The sequence below is a fragment of the Mustela lutreola genome, chromosome 11 (assembly GCF_030435805.1).
Source record: "Mustela lutreola isolate mMusLut2 chromosome 11, mMusLut2.pri, whole genome shotgun sequence".
In the NCBI taxonomy this organism is placed as follows: domain Eukaryota; kingdom Metazoa; phylum Chordata; class Mammalia; order Carnivora; family Mustelidae; genus Mustela; species Mustela lutreola.
Genome location: NC_081300.1, coordinates 63,274,070 through 63,287,712, shown reverse-complemented (window position 1 = coordinate 63,287,712; position 13,643 = coordinate 63,274,070). Strand labels below are relative to the sequence as shown.

The 13,643-nt window shown below is 61.0% G+C and overlaps 3 protein-coding genes and 1 long non-coding RNA gene across 10 annotated transcripts in view; 1 reads left to right on the top strand and 3 right to left on the bottom strand.

Annotated features, from left to right (window-relative positions):
• Positions 1–5,021, bottom strand: part of LOC131811549 (uncharacterized) — a 42,520-nt gene extending 37,499 nt beyond the window's left edge. Inside the window, exon 1 of the long non-coding RNA XR_009345981.1 lies at positions 4,503–5,021. This is a non-coding gene — a long non-coding RNA (uncharacterized LOC131811549). The remainder of the gene's footprint in view (positions 1–4,502) is intronic.
• On the top strand, positions 3,690–4,509 carry LOC131811547 (protein FAM246B-like). Its single transcript, XM_059140196.1, has one exon. The coding sequence runs from the start codon at positions 3,744–3,746 to the stop codon at positions 4,452–4,454; it is 711 nt and encodes a 236-aa protein (XP_058996179.1). The 5' UTR covers positions 3,690–3,743; the 3' UTR covers positions 4,455–4,509.
• Positions 5,022–5,544: 523 nt separating the features above from the next.
• Positions 5,545–8,774, bottom strand: LOC131811546 (carbonic anhydrase 15-like). 3 transcript variants are annotated; one of them, XM_059140193.1, is made up of 8 exons: positions 8,518–8,765; positions 8,244–8,279; positions 7,479–7,649; positions 6,771–6,931; positions 6,596–6,688; positions 6,212–6,278; positions 5,917–6,083; positions 5,545–5,812 (listed from the first exon to the last, which is right to left on the bottom strand). In XM_059140193.1, exons 1-8 carry the CDS (start codon positions 8,582–8,584, stop codon positions 5,588–5,590), a joined length of 987 nt encoding a protein of 328 aa, XP_058996176.1. In that variant the 5' UTR covers positions 8,585–8,765; the 3' UTR covers positions 5,545–5,587. The 3 variants fall into 3 exon arrangements, with proteins under 3 accessions (XP_058996176.1, XP_058996177.1, XP_058996178.1); XM_059140194.1 differs by lacking the exon at positions 6,596–6,688 and having other exon boundaries at positions 8,518–8,774; XM_059140195.1 differs by lacking the exons at positions 8,244–8,279; positions 8,518–8,765 and adding an exon at positions 8,071–8,229.
• Positions 8,775–9,929: 1,155 nt separating this feature from the next.
• The window catches only part of DGCR2 (DiGeorge syndrome critical region gene 2), a 94,889-nt gene continuing 91,175 nt past the window's right edge, over positions 9,930–13,643 (bottom strand). For all 5 annotated transcript variants that reach the window (XM_059140411.1, XM_059140412.1, XM_059140409.1 and 2 more), the window contains one exon: positions 9,930–12,819. In XM_059140411.1, coding sequence (XP_058996394.1) covers positions 12,563–12,819 — 257 coding nt within the window. In that variant the 3' untranslated portion in view covers positions 9,930–12,562. The remainder of the gene's footprint in view (positions 12,820–13,643) is intronic.

Below are 13,643 nucleotides of genomic sequence, written 5' to 3'. Positions count from 1 at the left end.
ACAGGAAGCCCTGGACCCTCTGGCCCCTTCTTAAAAGGAGGAGCCACCAGCAGCTCAGACCTGCCCTTTAGGCCACAGGTGTCCCATGTACCCTGCTCACCTCCCAGGGTCCGTCACCACGGCCCCCCTCACCATCTCTTGGCCAGCAAAGACTGCTTCTGGGCGCTGACGGCTGGGGACATGGAAGCAAGGCAACAGGGCCCACCAGAGCTCTGAGAGGCAGAACGAACTAGCCCGGAATGGTATCGTGAGCAACGACCCAAGCCAGAGCTGCAGCCTTAGTCTCCTGAAGCTCTACCACATGGCCCACACTTCAGGGCCCCAAAGGGACCACAGCCTTCCCTTCCTAAGAGCCCTGGGGCTGAGGCCCAGACCCCAGCCAAGATGGGGGGGGGGGGGTCTTGTCAGTCAGGCTCCCACAGCAAGAAGCCCAGCTGGCCCAGAGATCGGGTGGGCACCTAGGCTCTCGAGTCCATGACGAGGGCCAGGGTCCGTGACCAGAAAGGCGAGTGGCAGCCCACTCCTGGCCCAGTCCCAAGGCTAGCCCATTCTCCTCCCAGCGGGGCTGGTGGCTCAGGAAGAACACACTTCTCGCTCTCCTGGGGGGTCCCCCTCTCCACAGAGACCCTCAGGGCCAATGCAGAGGGGACCCCCATTTGCATCTCCATGTGCCCCCCTTCACTGAGAATGAGGCTGGGCCGGAATTTGGTGTGCAGACAGTCGTGGAAGAAGACAAAGACCACCATGCCCTGAAAGGTCACACTCAGTTCTATCCTGCAGGGTTGGCGAGGGGGTGACCTGGGCATCTGCATTGCCAGACGCTCCCATGACGACTGTGAGGCTTCCCTGCCCCCTCCGAGGCCACTAGGGCCCCCTCCAACATACAAAGCCCACTTTAGACAATAAGACTCCCTTTAGACAATAAGACTCCCTCTCTGGGTGGCTGCCAGGATTTAATGGCAACAGAGGACAAAGGTGAGGCAGTTCAGCTGCCCCTCCTTGTCTAGACAGAGGCAGAGCCCCAGGGTTTTCCCTCCTCTCAGGCCCTGAGTTAATCAGTGGTCAAGCCTGCTAATCGCCTAACCCTGCCTGTGCAGAGGGGCCACCTGAAGGCACAGAGCCCAGATGGGGACAGCTCCCAGAATGGTGGCTTCTCACAGTCACAGCCAGCCTCCCCACCCCCAGCAGACCTGGCCCTGGCCTTGGGCACAGAGAGGGGGCTGGAGTGGGGAAGGAGTTGGGCCCTGCCCTGGGCCCCACTCAGTTCCTCTGTGCAGGGGGCTGGGCAGGCTGGGCTGTGAAGATATTCTAGAAAGCAGAAGAACCAGAAAGCAGGCCTGTGTGCCAGTCCCCCTGGCCCAGTCAGTAGCTCTGTTCCTGCTTCCTGCCCCATTCCTTCTGCAGCTGCTTCTGTTCCGACCAACTAGCCTAGGCAAGGACTCCCCAGGCTATCCCTTCCCCTCCACCTGTGAAGCTCAGGGTAGGGTCACTGCAACCCATTTCTTGACTATTGCTGCACTTGACCTCAGGGGCTCAGGGTCATGTTGACCACAGCTGCCTGTTCACCCCTCACCAACACCTACCTCTGCAGCCCTCTTCAGGGGCCTCCCTTTCCAGTCTGCATTCGCTCCTGTGCAATCTGTTTGCCCCATAGCCGTGACTTTGGGAGACTCTGCCACCAGCCATGACTTCACATCTGGACCAGCTGCAGGATCGTCGGCTCTTCACAGCAAAGGCTCTGTTCCTATCACATCCCTCCACTAGCCTCAACAGTCAGAAAACTTTGCAGTCCCTGTGTGCCTTGGCAGCCCAGCCCAGCCTTCACACCCCTTCCACACCCCATCACAAATCTGAAGACTGTCCGTGACCACCACTCCAGCTCCCACCCTCCGCCGGCCAGCCCCAGCCTTTCCCAGCCTCCCTGCTGTGCCCCCACCACGGATCGGGTCTGGGGGCCTCCTTCATTTCATAGTGAGGCTCAGAGGAGGCAGAGCCCCTGGGTCACACAGCCTAACTCCAGCAGGCGTGGGGAAGAAATCCAGGGCATTTTTGTCTGCAGTATTTTAATTACTGAGGAGAGGGGAGCAGGAGCATGGTTAATGAGGCTTTAGGGACCAGCAGAACCAGATGCTGGAGGTCCCAGGGGATCAAGTGACTCAGCAGGAATGGGAGGGTCCTGCGGGGTTTGATGGAGTGCCACATTCTCACCTCCATATGTACCTTCGAGAGAGGCTGCAATGAATGAATGAATGAATGAATGAATGAATCAATAGAGGGGATCCAGAAGTCTTCATGGTGGCCTGGGGCCAGGGCTGTAAAAGAACAGGGTTGGCTGCCTCAATCACACACACATGGGCACAGAGCTACATAGTGGCGAGGCCCCTGTGGGCTCTGGGGACGCAGGTCCCAGTGGTTGCCTTGCCATCACCCTCCCAGCCCAGCCTGGATTCATGCCCACAATTTGCTAACTAGCCCCTAGGGTTTGGTGAGAACAACATGCTGGGCAGAGGGATACCACCCACGGTATCCATGACCCTGTCCATGACCCTGTGATGGACCCAGGGAGGTGCAGGGGTGAAGGCACTGGGGTGAAGAAGGGCGGAGTACAGCAGTGAGGAGTGCCCGCACAGGGGTGGGGGGGGGAAGGTGGCAGAGACAAGAAAGCCAGCACGGATGGCTACGAGGGTCTTGAATGCCAGGCTGAGGAGGTGCATGGGCTGACTAGGGTGAAGGACAGAGGCCCTGCCCTACCCAGGACCCTCAACCCAGGCTCATTCACTCATCTCCTCTGGCATCCAACATCCCGTGTGTTTGGTACCTCTGAGAACTCAGTGACCCAGTCGCCCGGTGCTCAGGGACCCTACTGTGGATTCAGGTGGACAGAAAACAGAGCCATTTAAAGTTGGGGGCAAGGGTCCTGAGTCACCTGCTGGGGGCTGGGGTGGCCAAGGAAGGCTGTCCCAAAGGGGGGGAATGAGTGGGAGCCACCAGGGAAATGGTGTGGAGTAGGGACATTCCCAGCAGGAGAAACAGCCTGAGCAAAGGCCCAGAGGGGTTGAGGTTGTTGGGTAAAAGGCAACATGGCCAGAACACAGTGGGGGTGGGGTGGGATATCCAGCGGGTCCCTGGGGACTGGGGCACAGCAGAGAGCCACCCAAACCCCTGAAGAGCTTGAGTGGGGGTGCCCTGGAGGAGGATGGGTTCCTGCAGCTGTGGGGGTGTGGCGGTGACAGGGATAATATCGGCCTGGACTAAGTTATGGAAGTGGGACTCTAGTGAGTGAGGAGGACTGGGCGGGAGGGTCCATAACCGCTGCTGCCTTCCCCTGAGTGCGTTGGGGTCAGTAGTTGGGAGTAGAGGGTGCGAGCCCGGTTCCTGACTATGGTCTGAGAGCCTAGGCTTCTCTGCAGCCTCATTCCACGTCCTGTCACCCCCTGCCCAGAAACCAGTCCTAGCTGCTCAACCCAGCGAAGTGCAGTCCCCGTGAGCAAGGCCAGCACTCTCAAGCCTGCCTGCATTGCCCCGCCGGGGTCCCCTGGGTCTCCATCCACCCGCCTCCTCCACCCCCGCCCTACCGGAGTTCCCCGGGCCAGGCCAGGTCCCCCCGAGGCCTCGGTCGTTCCCACAGCCGTCCCGGGGGGCCCCTCTCCACGGAGCGTCGCCGGGGCCCCAGCGGTCGCTAGGCTGCGGGCTGGGGCTCCCGACCAGGCCCGGCTCCGCTGGCGGTGGCGGCTGCAGCGCAGATGGCGGCGGAACCCGGGCGCCCGTGGGTCCAGGCGCGCACCGCATACGGCGCAAGCGAGGCGCTGCGACGGGCCGTTGGCCGCCGGCGGGACCACGGGCCGCAGGCCAACGGGCCGGGCCCTGAAGAAACCCGCGCCCCGGGTCGCCTGGCTCGCCTGCGGGGCCAGCTCCGGGCCGAGGCGGCGGCGCGGGCCGACGAGCCTCGGCTGCTGAGGCTGGTGGAGCGCGCGGGGGCCGCGGCCGGGGAGGCCCGGGCGCCTGGGGCCGCGGGGCGAGCGGATGCGCGCAGCAGCGGCTCGGTGTGCTCGGTGTGCGGAGAGCCGCGCGGCGGGGCCACCTACCCGGCGGGGGTCCTGGAGGTGAGCGAGCGACGGCTGCAGGAGGGCCTGGCGGCTGTGCGCGCCGAACTGGGCGCGGGGCTCGAGGCGCTGCGCGCGGAGCTGCGTGCGGAGCTGGACGCCCTGCGCGAGCTGCTGCCGCCCCCGCCGCCGCCCGCCCGCCGGGAGCCCCGCGCCGCCCCCCGCGCCGCGCCCCGCGGCCCAGCCCTGCTGCGGGCGCTCGGAACCATGAATGCCTTGGCCGCGGCCGCGAGACCCGCGGACGACATCCCGGACGGCCCCGCGGACGGCGGCGCGAACAGGGCCCCGGCCAGGAAGAACTTCAAGAAGACGCCGGTACCGCCCGGGGCCGCGCAGGGCAGCGGGGATTGAGGGCGGACCCCGACGGGGGTCACCGGGACCCGGGACAGATCCACCCACCTCGTGGATGGAGAAGGAGCCTCAGACGCCGTCTGCTAGAGCTCCGGCCTTGGGATGTAGCTATCCGGACGCGAAGAGCCTGGGGATTCCCGGGGATCAGGTCTGGGGAGTGCAGACGGCTTTGCGCCTGAGACCCAGTCCGGGCTGGAGGAGGGGCGGAGGCCCTTTTGGCCTTAAACCTGCGGAAGGGTCTGCCTCAGGGGAGGGTGCCGGTTTTTTCCGCTCTGGGGTTTTTGTTTTTTGTTTTTCTTAAGGGTCTTGGCCCCAAGGCTGGGCCTCCAAGCACTGAGATAATGTGTGACCCACACTTAACTCAGCAGACATTAGGGGCATGTGGGTGGCTGGGACATTATCACCTGGACACAGCCTCACTCAGGACAATGCTGCGCAGATGTGCAGCCGCAGTCCACAGGCCATGAGCTGGAGGGCAGCCATGCTTCACTACTGGCCAGCTTCACTCTACTGGTGTACCCAGCTTGTCACTGCACAGTAGTGCCTGGACACAGTGGCGACTCATCTTAGCTTCGCTGTGGATGGTGATGCCAAGGACACTTAACCCTTCACCTAGTCACAGCTCTCCAGAAAGTGTCGCCCTACACTCAGTCTCAACAACCTAACCTCCCATTATCAGCTAGGCTCAGTTTCACTAGCTGTCCTTGTTACCAGGACCCACTCACCTACCACAGTCTGCAGCAGAATGTACGTTTAAGTCACTGTTTAACCCGTACAGTGGGGTCAGTCAGTCAGCTTGTTTTTTAAAATAAAATGTGTAGTCTAAAGACTTTAGCAGGTGGTGTTTCTAGGACCTGCTAGTTTTTCTCCATGGAAGTGGGGGCACCTTCTCCCTCTCAGAGGAATCAGAGGAGGTCTCCACGTTCTGGGTGGCCGGCTGGGACTGGCTGTGGTGGGGTAGAGAAGGGGTGTTGAGGGGTCTCCCCATTGTGCAGCACACCAAGGCCTCAGTGGGCTTAGGGTAGGAATGCAGGCTCCGTGGGAGAGGCAGTGCTCTCCTACCCCCCCCACAAGGTACGTGAGGGCAAGGTCACTCTGCATCGTTTATTGTGGGAAGGGGTTGAATCTGGCTCCTAGGGGTCCTGCTGGAGCCACAAGTTGAGGCCCAGGCTCAGCAGAGCCCCATGCACACGGGCTAGGAACGCAGTGGGGACCGAGGCTGCTGCACAGATGGAGGCACCGAAAGAGGCCAATACCCTGCGCCCCCCTAGAGGCTGCTGCGGGCGGAAATTCTCCCTGAGCGGTGTGGGGCTTGAGCCAGGGAGCCCGGCCTGGGGCACAGTCTGGAACTGGGCCACCTGGGGTTTTGGGGCAGAGACAGATCAAGACGTGGGTGGCCTGGGGTTTCAGGAGGCAGGGAGGAGGAGGGCAGCACTGCCCAGGGAAGAGGTTGAGGCCCCACCTGCGCGCGCCCGATGGGGACCGGGTCCTCGAAGACCGTCCAGACAACCGCAGGTTGGCAGCCAGGTGTGGTCAGTGACCCTGCGTAGCGGTAGTAGCGCAAGAGGCTGGAGGTACCCGGCAGCAGCGAGGCCAGTGGAAAAGTGGATGTCAGATTCACTGAGGCCCCTGGGCAGGGGAGGGGAGGTGGGATTGGAGTCAGCCTCCCTGTACCCAGCCAGTCCCCACCTCCAGCACCCCTGAGACACCACCACCGCCCCCCCCCCCCCGCGGCCTGTGACCCGGTGGCTCCTCACCACGCTGAGACACGTTCTTCAGGCCCGACACAAGGGTGGAAAAGTTGGCATTGTCAGTGTCCTGCTCCTGGGGAGGAGACTCCAAGTGAGACGGGCTCCAAGTAGACAGGTCTCAAAGGGGGAACTCCAAAGGGATCTAGGGGAGACTGTAAGTGGCAAGAGAGTATGCTCCCAGTAGAGGTCAGCTGGGAGATCTGGGGGAAGGTCACCCTCCACTGACCCTGCAGACCCAGGACCTCTGGCTGGCCCCATCCTCCTACAAACCTTATGCACTCCCCCCACAGCTTGACAGGCCCATTCTGCCCCCTTTGCAGACCTCCTTTCTGGGAAGCACAAGGAGTCACAAAGCCCCTCTCTCCCTTACTACCAGGGGCTCTCCCTCACCGCCAACTGCACCGCCAGCACGGCTAGCCCGTCAGGGTGACTTCGCGCCTCCCCCAGGCTCTGGTACCTCGTGTTCATGTGGACCACATGCATCTGGAGAGGCACAGATCATGAGAGGTACCAGCTGTCCCTTCCACGGGCCACTCCCGCCACCCTACCCCATGCCCAAGCCCACCTCCATGGGGCGGCGCTGCCCATCCAGGCTGTGCTCTGAGCCTGCTTGCCCAGGGCCTCCCCAGTGGAAGTGCAGCTGCAGCGCGCGGTAGGCAGGCAGGGGCAGCCCAGCGCCCCGAATCTCCAGGAGGCTCTGCGGGCCAGCGTCCACGTGGAGCACCACTGAGGATAGGGAAGCATGTGACTCTCTCTTCCACCCCGCCCCCCACCCTTGTGCTTTTAGGGCCCAGGGTGCCAACACAGGTCCCCTTTGGCTAGTCTGCTCCCTGGCTGGGCTTCCACGGAATTGGTACCTCATTTGGGGTCCAGGCCCCTCTGCGGGTCAGACAACAGGGGAATACCCACCCTGCAAGGACTGGGGACAGGGTGACCCTCCTATGGCTGGAGTTTTGACCCAACACAGCTGTGTGTGATATTGGGCGGTTGTAATGACATCCTGATGCTGGGGAGGGCACTCTCTGACTTCTGGGAATGTCCTGATTCCTAGTCCTAGGGGGCAATGGCTGATTGCTATTGTTGGGGGGTGGTTTCCTGTTGGAGGTGTCTTTACTAACATGTATGGATGTTCCTGTGCTGATTGTGGAGATTTTGATCCTTGTGTGTGCGAGGGTGGGGAGGGGCAGGTAGTTCCCACTCCCAGGTGGTTCCTGCTCCTGTCTGGGTGGTGGGGGCGGGGTGGTGGTGGCCGTTCCTGGTCCCAGGTACTGACCTGTATGGCCATTATTCTCCAGTGTCCATGGGCCTGCAGGTGCTGAGTTGTAGCCTTGGAAGATGAAAGGTCCCAGGGTGGGGTCCCGCTGGACTAAGTGAAGGTCAATGTTGATGGGGGACTGGGCTGGGCCCCCACAGGCAGGAGCCATCTCCTTCCAGTGGGTGGGGCCTGAGGAAAAAGGCTAGGAATCTGCGGATGGGTTACGGAGGCAACTTGGGGGTACAAAGAGGAAGACAGTGGTCCTTCACACATACACAGAGAATTGCCCAGCCTCAGGAAGCTTGTCTCTGCCTCCCCCCCCAACCCCCAGACACCTGGACAGGTCACAACTGCAACACACACCCTAACCTAGCTGGATCACAAAGTTTGTAACTCTCAAACAGGCAGGCCATACTGCAATCACCTGCAGGTAGACTGTCCCACAGAAAATGGGGGTGGAGGGGTCCCCTGGCCCAAAAGCCCCACGCCCACACGGGGCACCTGAAACACCTGCTCACACATGGGCTGGCCACACTGACAGGCTTATAGGCCCCACCGATACGAACAGCTTGGTACACGTGCAGGACTGGAGGTCACATCAGCAACAGACCTGGACACACATGCAGGGGGACAGTCACAGCCAGCTGCTGTGACCCAGGACTCCAGACAGAAATGTGCAGGGACCACAGCAGCTCAGCATGCACACCGCTTTTGGGTCACGCTAGCACCAGACCATCACAGGACAGACATCCCACACAGCTTCACACGATCCTCTGTCCTCACCGCACTTCGGGTCCTGGGAGTCATAGCACCAGGTGTCTGTGGACAGGGGACAGGGTACTGAGATGAGGGACAGCCATCTGGGTCCTCGTCACGCTCCATCCCAGCCAGGGTCCAAGAATGGGGGTGCAGGGCTAAGGCCAGAGGAGTCCGTCCCAGACTCCAGTATCTCCTCCCCCCAAAGAAACCCCCCAGTGGTAGGGCTTAACGGGGTGTGGGGGTGGTAGCTACAAGGGAGTGTAGATTCCAGAATGGATGCGCGGGCCCAGGTGCTCACCACTCGAGTCCCCGCACACCAACAGTGGAACAATGAGGAAGGTGAGTGCAAAGCCTTGGGAACGCATGGTGTAGCTGCTGCAGATTCCGGAGGACTGACTGGAAAGTGCCAGAGGACAGTGGGGGTAGGCAAGGCAGCTGTTTGTTAGTGGGGAGGGTGAGGGGAGTGGCTAAGTCTTGAGGGCTCACTGGCAGGCCACTGCAGAGAGGGTCTGAGGGGGTGGTGTCCAGGCAGGGCCCCTGGCAGGGAAGACCGAGGTCTGAGATCACCAGGCACAGGCTCTGATCCCAGGGCCTAGTGCCAGCCACAATCACTGGTATTCACTGGAGCAAAGCCTTTTAAACGGAATCTCTCAATTAATGGGGGTGGCGCTACGATGCCCATTTAAAGATGAGGAAGGAGATGGAGGCTGGGGGCCGGGAGTGACATGCCAAGGCCACCAGGCAAGGACAGAAGATGAAAGGGGAGGGCACCTTGAATCCCAGTGCTCTGGACTTTTGAGGCTGGGGTGGGAGGGTGTCCTTCCCTTCTGCTGTGGGCCCGAGACCACCATCTGCCCCAAGACCACAGCCTCTCTTGTATAGGTGTCTCCGCTGTACACCAAGGGCAAGGCCTTCCTTTGGGGGGATCATCCCACCATCTGGGAAGCTGCAGCTCTCCCACTGATTCACACCCCCCCCCAGGGGGGGGTACTTCAGGCTTCTGCAGCAGCTCCTGAGGCCGACCCCGCCTCAGGCTGTGGCCTGAGCCTGTTCCCTCAATTTGCTGTCCTGCAAAGTGGGGCTGATCTCTTTTGTCCCTTGGTGTAACCAAGAAGGTGACAGTTTGGAAAGAGCTCTGTATCTGGGCATGTGTGTGCCTGTGGGTGTAAGCACAACTGGGCCAGGAGGTTGCAGGGAGGGTGGTGGGTTTTTCCAATCTCCAGAGGGCCAGACTCTTCCCACTTTGGGGAAGGGGCACTGTCAGCAAAGCTGATGGCACTCAGGACCCCTCACCACCCCAGCAGGTGTGTTCAGGAATGAAGGAACTGTCCTCGAAGCTCCTAACCCCATCAAGGGACTCCCTGTTCTTTCCTGACCCTGGCCCCTCACCCACCCAGCCCGTGGGCCCCCAGTGCCCAGCCTGGAGCCAAATGCCAGGCGGCTGGGTTAGGAAGGTGAGCACAAGGGCCCACTTGAGGTTGAGTCCCTGTGGGTACCCTTTTGTTCCTTCATCACAAACTGGGGAATTCCTGAAAGGGCCATGGTCAGAGAGCAGAAGGAACAGGGCATCCTGGAGCCCTGCACCTGGCCCGGCTGGTACAGATGCTCTGACCCCTCCGCCCACCCATTCCCACCACCGTGTCATGCAGCCCCGACGTGTCTGGAGTCTCCCGTCCCCACTTGGGTCACACCAAGGACTGACCACACCTCTTCCAGAACACAAATTTATTTGGCATTTGGATGAAATGGTTCTCACAGCATCTTAAGAAAAGGATTAGTGCCAACCCAACCAAAAATAAACCCAAACTAAAAACCCTTAGTGAAAGGAAAACATAAAAAACAGGCATCGAGACAATGTACAGTATGGACTCCTTCCATACTCCTCCACCTGGGGGAGGAGGCCCCTCCCAAGAGCTTGGCCTGTACCTCTGGGGGCCCAGTCTCTCTCAGGAGCACAAGAGTCGCAGCTACTAGGGTTGGCCTCAGGATTCTTCATCGGACCGTGGAGCACAGTCAGATCTTACAAAAGGTGGTAGCTGGACAGGAGGCTGAGGACAGCCAGGCTGACACCAGCTCCCCTCGTTCCTCTCACAACCGCCCCCCCCAGCGGAGGTCAGCTCCCGGGCACCGACTCCTGCAGACACAGCAGGTGGGGGTCTGGAGTAGCCCCGCACATGGGCCTTCTGCCCGGCCCATGGATGCAAGTGGGCTGAGCACCCCAGCGCACGACAGAGCCCTGTGGCCAGTCCAGAAGCAGGCTCGCCGTTTCAGCTCACTCCCTCCTCAGCACCTCATGTGTGCCTGATTGGCCCCAGCAGTCCTTCAGTCCCCACAGGAGTTTCCCAGTCCCACATGGTTCCGAGGTATGGGCCAGGGACACGGGAGCTGGGAAGGACTCTCAGCTATAGAGGTCAGGCCCTCTGTGCTCTGCTGGGACGGACACTCCAAAGCAGACACGCTCAGGACACTCACCTGGCACCAGTAAGACCCGTGACTGTTCTCCAGCCCTCAGCTGCCCCGAGCCCAGCAGGCTGGAGGCAAAACACACTTCCTGCTTGGTCTTCAGCGGCCAGTGTGGGCCGTGAGGGCCCAATACGCCATTCTCAAAGGGCAGCCCTTTGGCAAGGGGAGCTCCGGCCTGCTCGGCATGCAGCCCACCTGCCTCCCACACTCTGGGTCCTGCAAGTGTGGACAGGCAGTTCAGACTTCACACCTCTGGCCGGCTCAGGGCATGACAGTTTCTGTGGGGCAACTCAAAAACCTCACTCCGTCCTGGAGGAACACAATGGGTTTCCAATCGGGAGAGTGTGAGAATGTGCCACTGAGGTCTGTCACCACAGAGCACTTCTAGTCAACCCTCCAGTCACTGCACGCTGGTCTGGAAAAGCCACACCAGGGACCAAGCACAGGGCTCCATGCGCTCAGCCACAGGACGGAGGTACAGACCTCGCTGAGCCTCCGGGTCACCCCAGACATCACAACGGGCCTGGGAAATGGGGGCCCCATACCCGAGCTCTGGTGTACCACTACCACCTGCAAAACTTGGACACATATGTACACACATATAGACACACGCACACACACAAAAAGAAAATATCCAGACATTCAACGTAGAAAAGATATGGATGTGCTAAAAATCGCACAGAACCCGCTTAATCTCGAAACCTCAGAAATGCTAAAAGCCCCATGTCAGGAGATGGGACCGCTGCCCAGGAGCAGGCAACAGGGTCCCTTGGTCCAGAGGCCCCTGCGCAGGGTACCCTGCACCCTGAGCTGCTGAGGAGCATGAGAAGGTGGCATGCGGCCACTGGGCACTCAGCCCCAGCGGTGACAGTGTGCAAGGAGATGGACACAGCCCAGGGCATTCGTTTCGGCCACCCCTCCCCACAAAGAAACAACCCTTTATGGCACAAACATGATGGGGTGGGGGGCAGGCCAGGCCCAGAGGCGAAATCAATTAAGAGTGGGGGCTCCAGAGGCTAGCAGACAGGAGCTGGCTTAGCTCCCAACCCCCAGCAGAGGATCCAGGGCCAGAACACTCATGCGTGGCTAAGGGCCTTGGCCCGACTCCAGGGCTGCCTCTTGGGGGAGCCATGCACAGCAATGCTGGGGAAAAAATGGCAGAGTGGGACCAGGGCCTCCTGGCACAGAATTGGGCTTCAATGAGCCCAGCTAGACAGAGTGGAGAGTTCAACCTCCTTCCAAGACCCTCTTTCCTCAGGGCCTCGGGCACCAGAGGCCCAGGCCATCCCCCAGCCTGGGGAAGGGTCACCCTTGATGTTTACAGCTGGGGTGGAGTGGAGGGGATCCTCAGAGCAGTCATTGTGGTCACCTTCAAGACCGTCTACCCTCAGGCAGACTAGTACCCAGACAATACTGACAGTCCACAAACATGGTGGTGCCTGGAAGCGCCCCTCCCGCCTCCTGGCCACCGGGGCCGTGTGGCTTTCTGGCAGGCTCCTCTGGACGGCATGCCACAGCAAGCATGCCCACCAAAACCAGATGTGGTGCGGGGCCCATGCCCACGGTGCCATCTTTGTTCCCTACTTCTGAAACGTGTGGTCTGAACGAACTCCGTCATTCTTCTGCCATTTGAAAAGAAACAGACAGGGACCAACAGCTATGCATGTTTCTAGAGCCCTCCAGGAGGCCCAGTGCAGGTGTCTACTCCCTTGGGAGGCCGGTGTGGTCTGTGCTGCACATGCATGCGGTCAGTGGGTTTGCGGCCGTGCAGCTGGGTCCAGGCTCACTCAGGGGCCCTTTAAGTCTCCCACGGGGATCAGGATTTTCTTGACAGCAAAAAGGTGCTCTCCGCCCGTTGGGGCCTTGGGCTGGGCCATCCTCTACACCACGGTACTGAGGGAATTGCGGCTATGGCGGCCGCCCCCCGGCAGTGCCTCTGTGGCTGGGGTGCTCCCACTCTGGCCAGGGTCAGGGGGCACCAGCAGGGCACTGCTGCTGTCAGCTGAGTCTTCCAAGTCGGCCAGAGAGGGCCCCGCAGCAGGCAAAGGGTGCTCCAGACGCCGGGGTGACGCCCCTTCACTGCCACCATCCCCTGGGCTCGGCGGCCTGGCCTCTGCCGGCTCAAAGGCATCATCGTCTGCAGGGAGACAAAAGGGTGTCAGCAGGATGGTGGGCCTGGCACAGGGGAAGAGGGTGGGCTGGGAACCAGGGGACGCTCCTCCTGCCATCACCCCTCACCTCTGCCCACCTGACAAGGGGCCAGGTGCAGGGGTACAACTAGGAGCAAGCCATGGTGTGTGGTGTGGGGGGACATAGCAGTCAGCAGAACGAAGTTAGGGGAGAGGGAACATCCTCTCAGACTTGGTGGGAGTCAAAGCAGGGCATCCCTGACATGAGGGAGTTACTGGGCTGGCAGTGGCCAGGCTGTTGCTGGAACATGGGGATGGGAATGCAGGAGACAGGGCTGGAGCAGGCAGTTCGGCAAACCTCACAGGGGTTTGAGGGAAGCTTTATGGCAGGCCACTCCGTTCAGTGTGCCTGTTCCTTATTAGCCAGTCCCTCTCTGAAAGCTTGGGCATGGGGGCCCAGCATGCCCCTTTATGCTGGCTGGCCTCCCCCAGCCCCAGGAGTCCGTGACCCTGCCCTGGGGAGACTCCACACAGGCAGCTGATCTCTTGCCCTCCCACAGCGGCATCCCTGCCAGGAAGCCTGTTGTACCCTGACCCCCCCGAGAGCAGTAGGAAAATCCGTGTGTGCAGGGGTCACATCCAGGTCCTGCCCACAGACCACAGAGGAGTGGTCCCGGTGAACACAGCATGGCTGGCCCCATGACACCTGTCCTGCTGTGGTACATGGGTGCACAGGGAACCAGCCACCTCAGGGTAGGGCACCGCCCGCTGGTACGCTGCAAGGGGTCATGTGTAAGAGACAGTATTCACACAGCGGCAGATGGGATGGGAC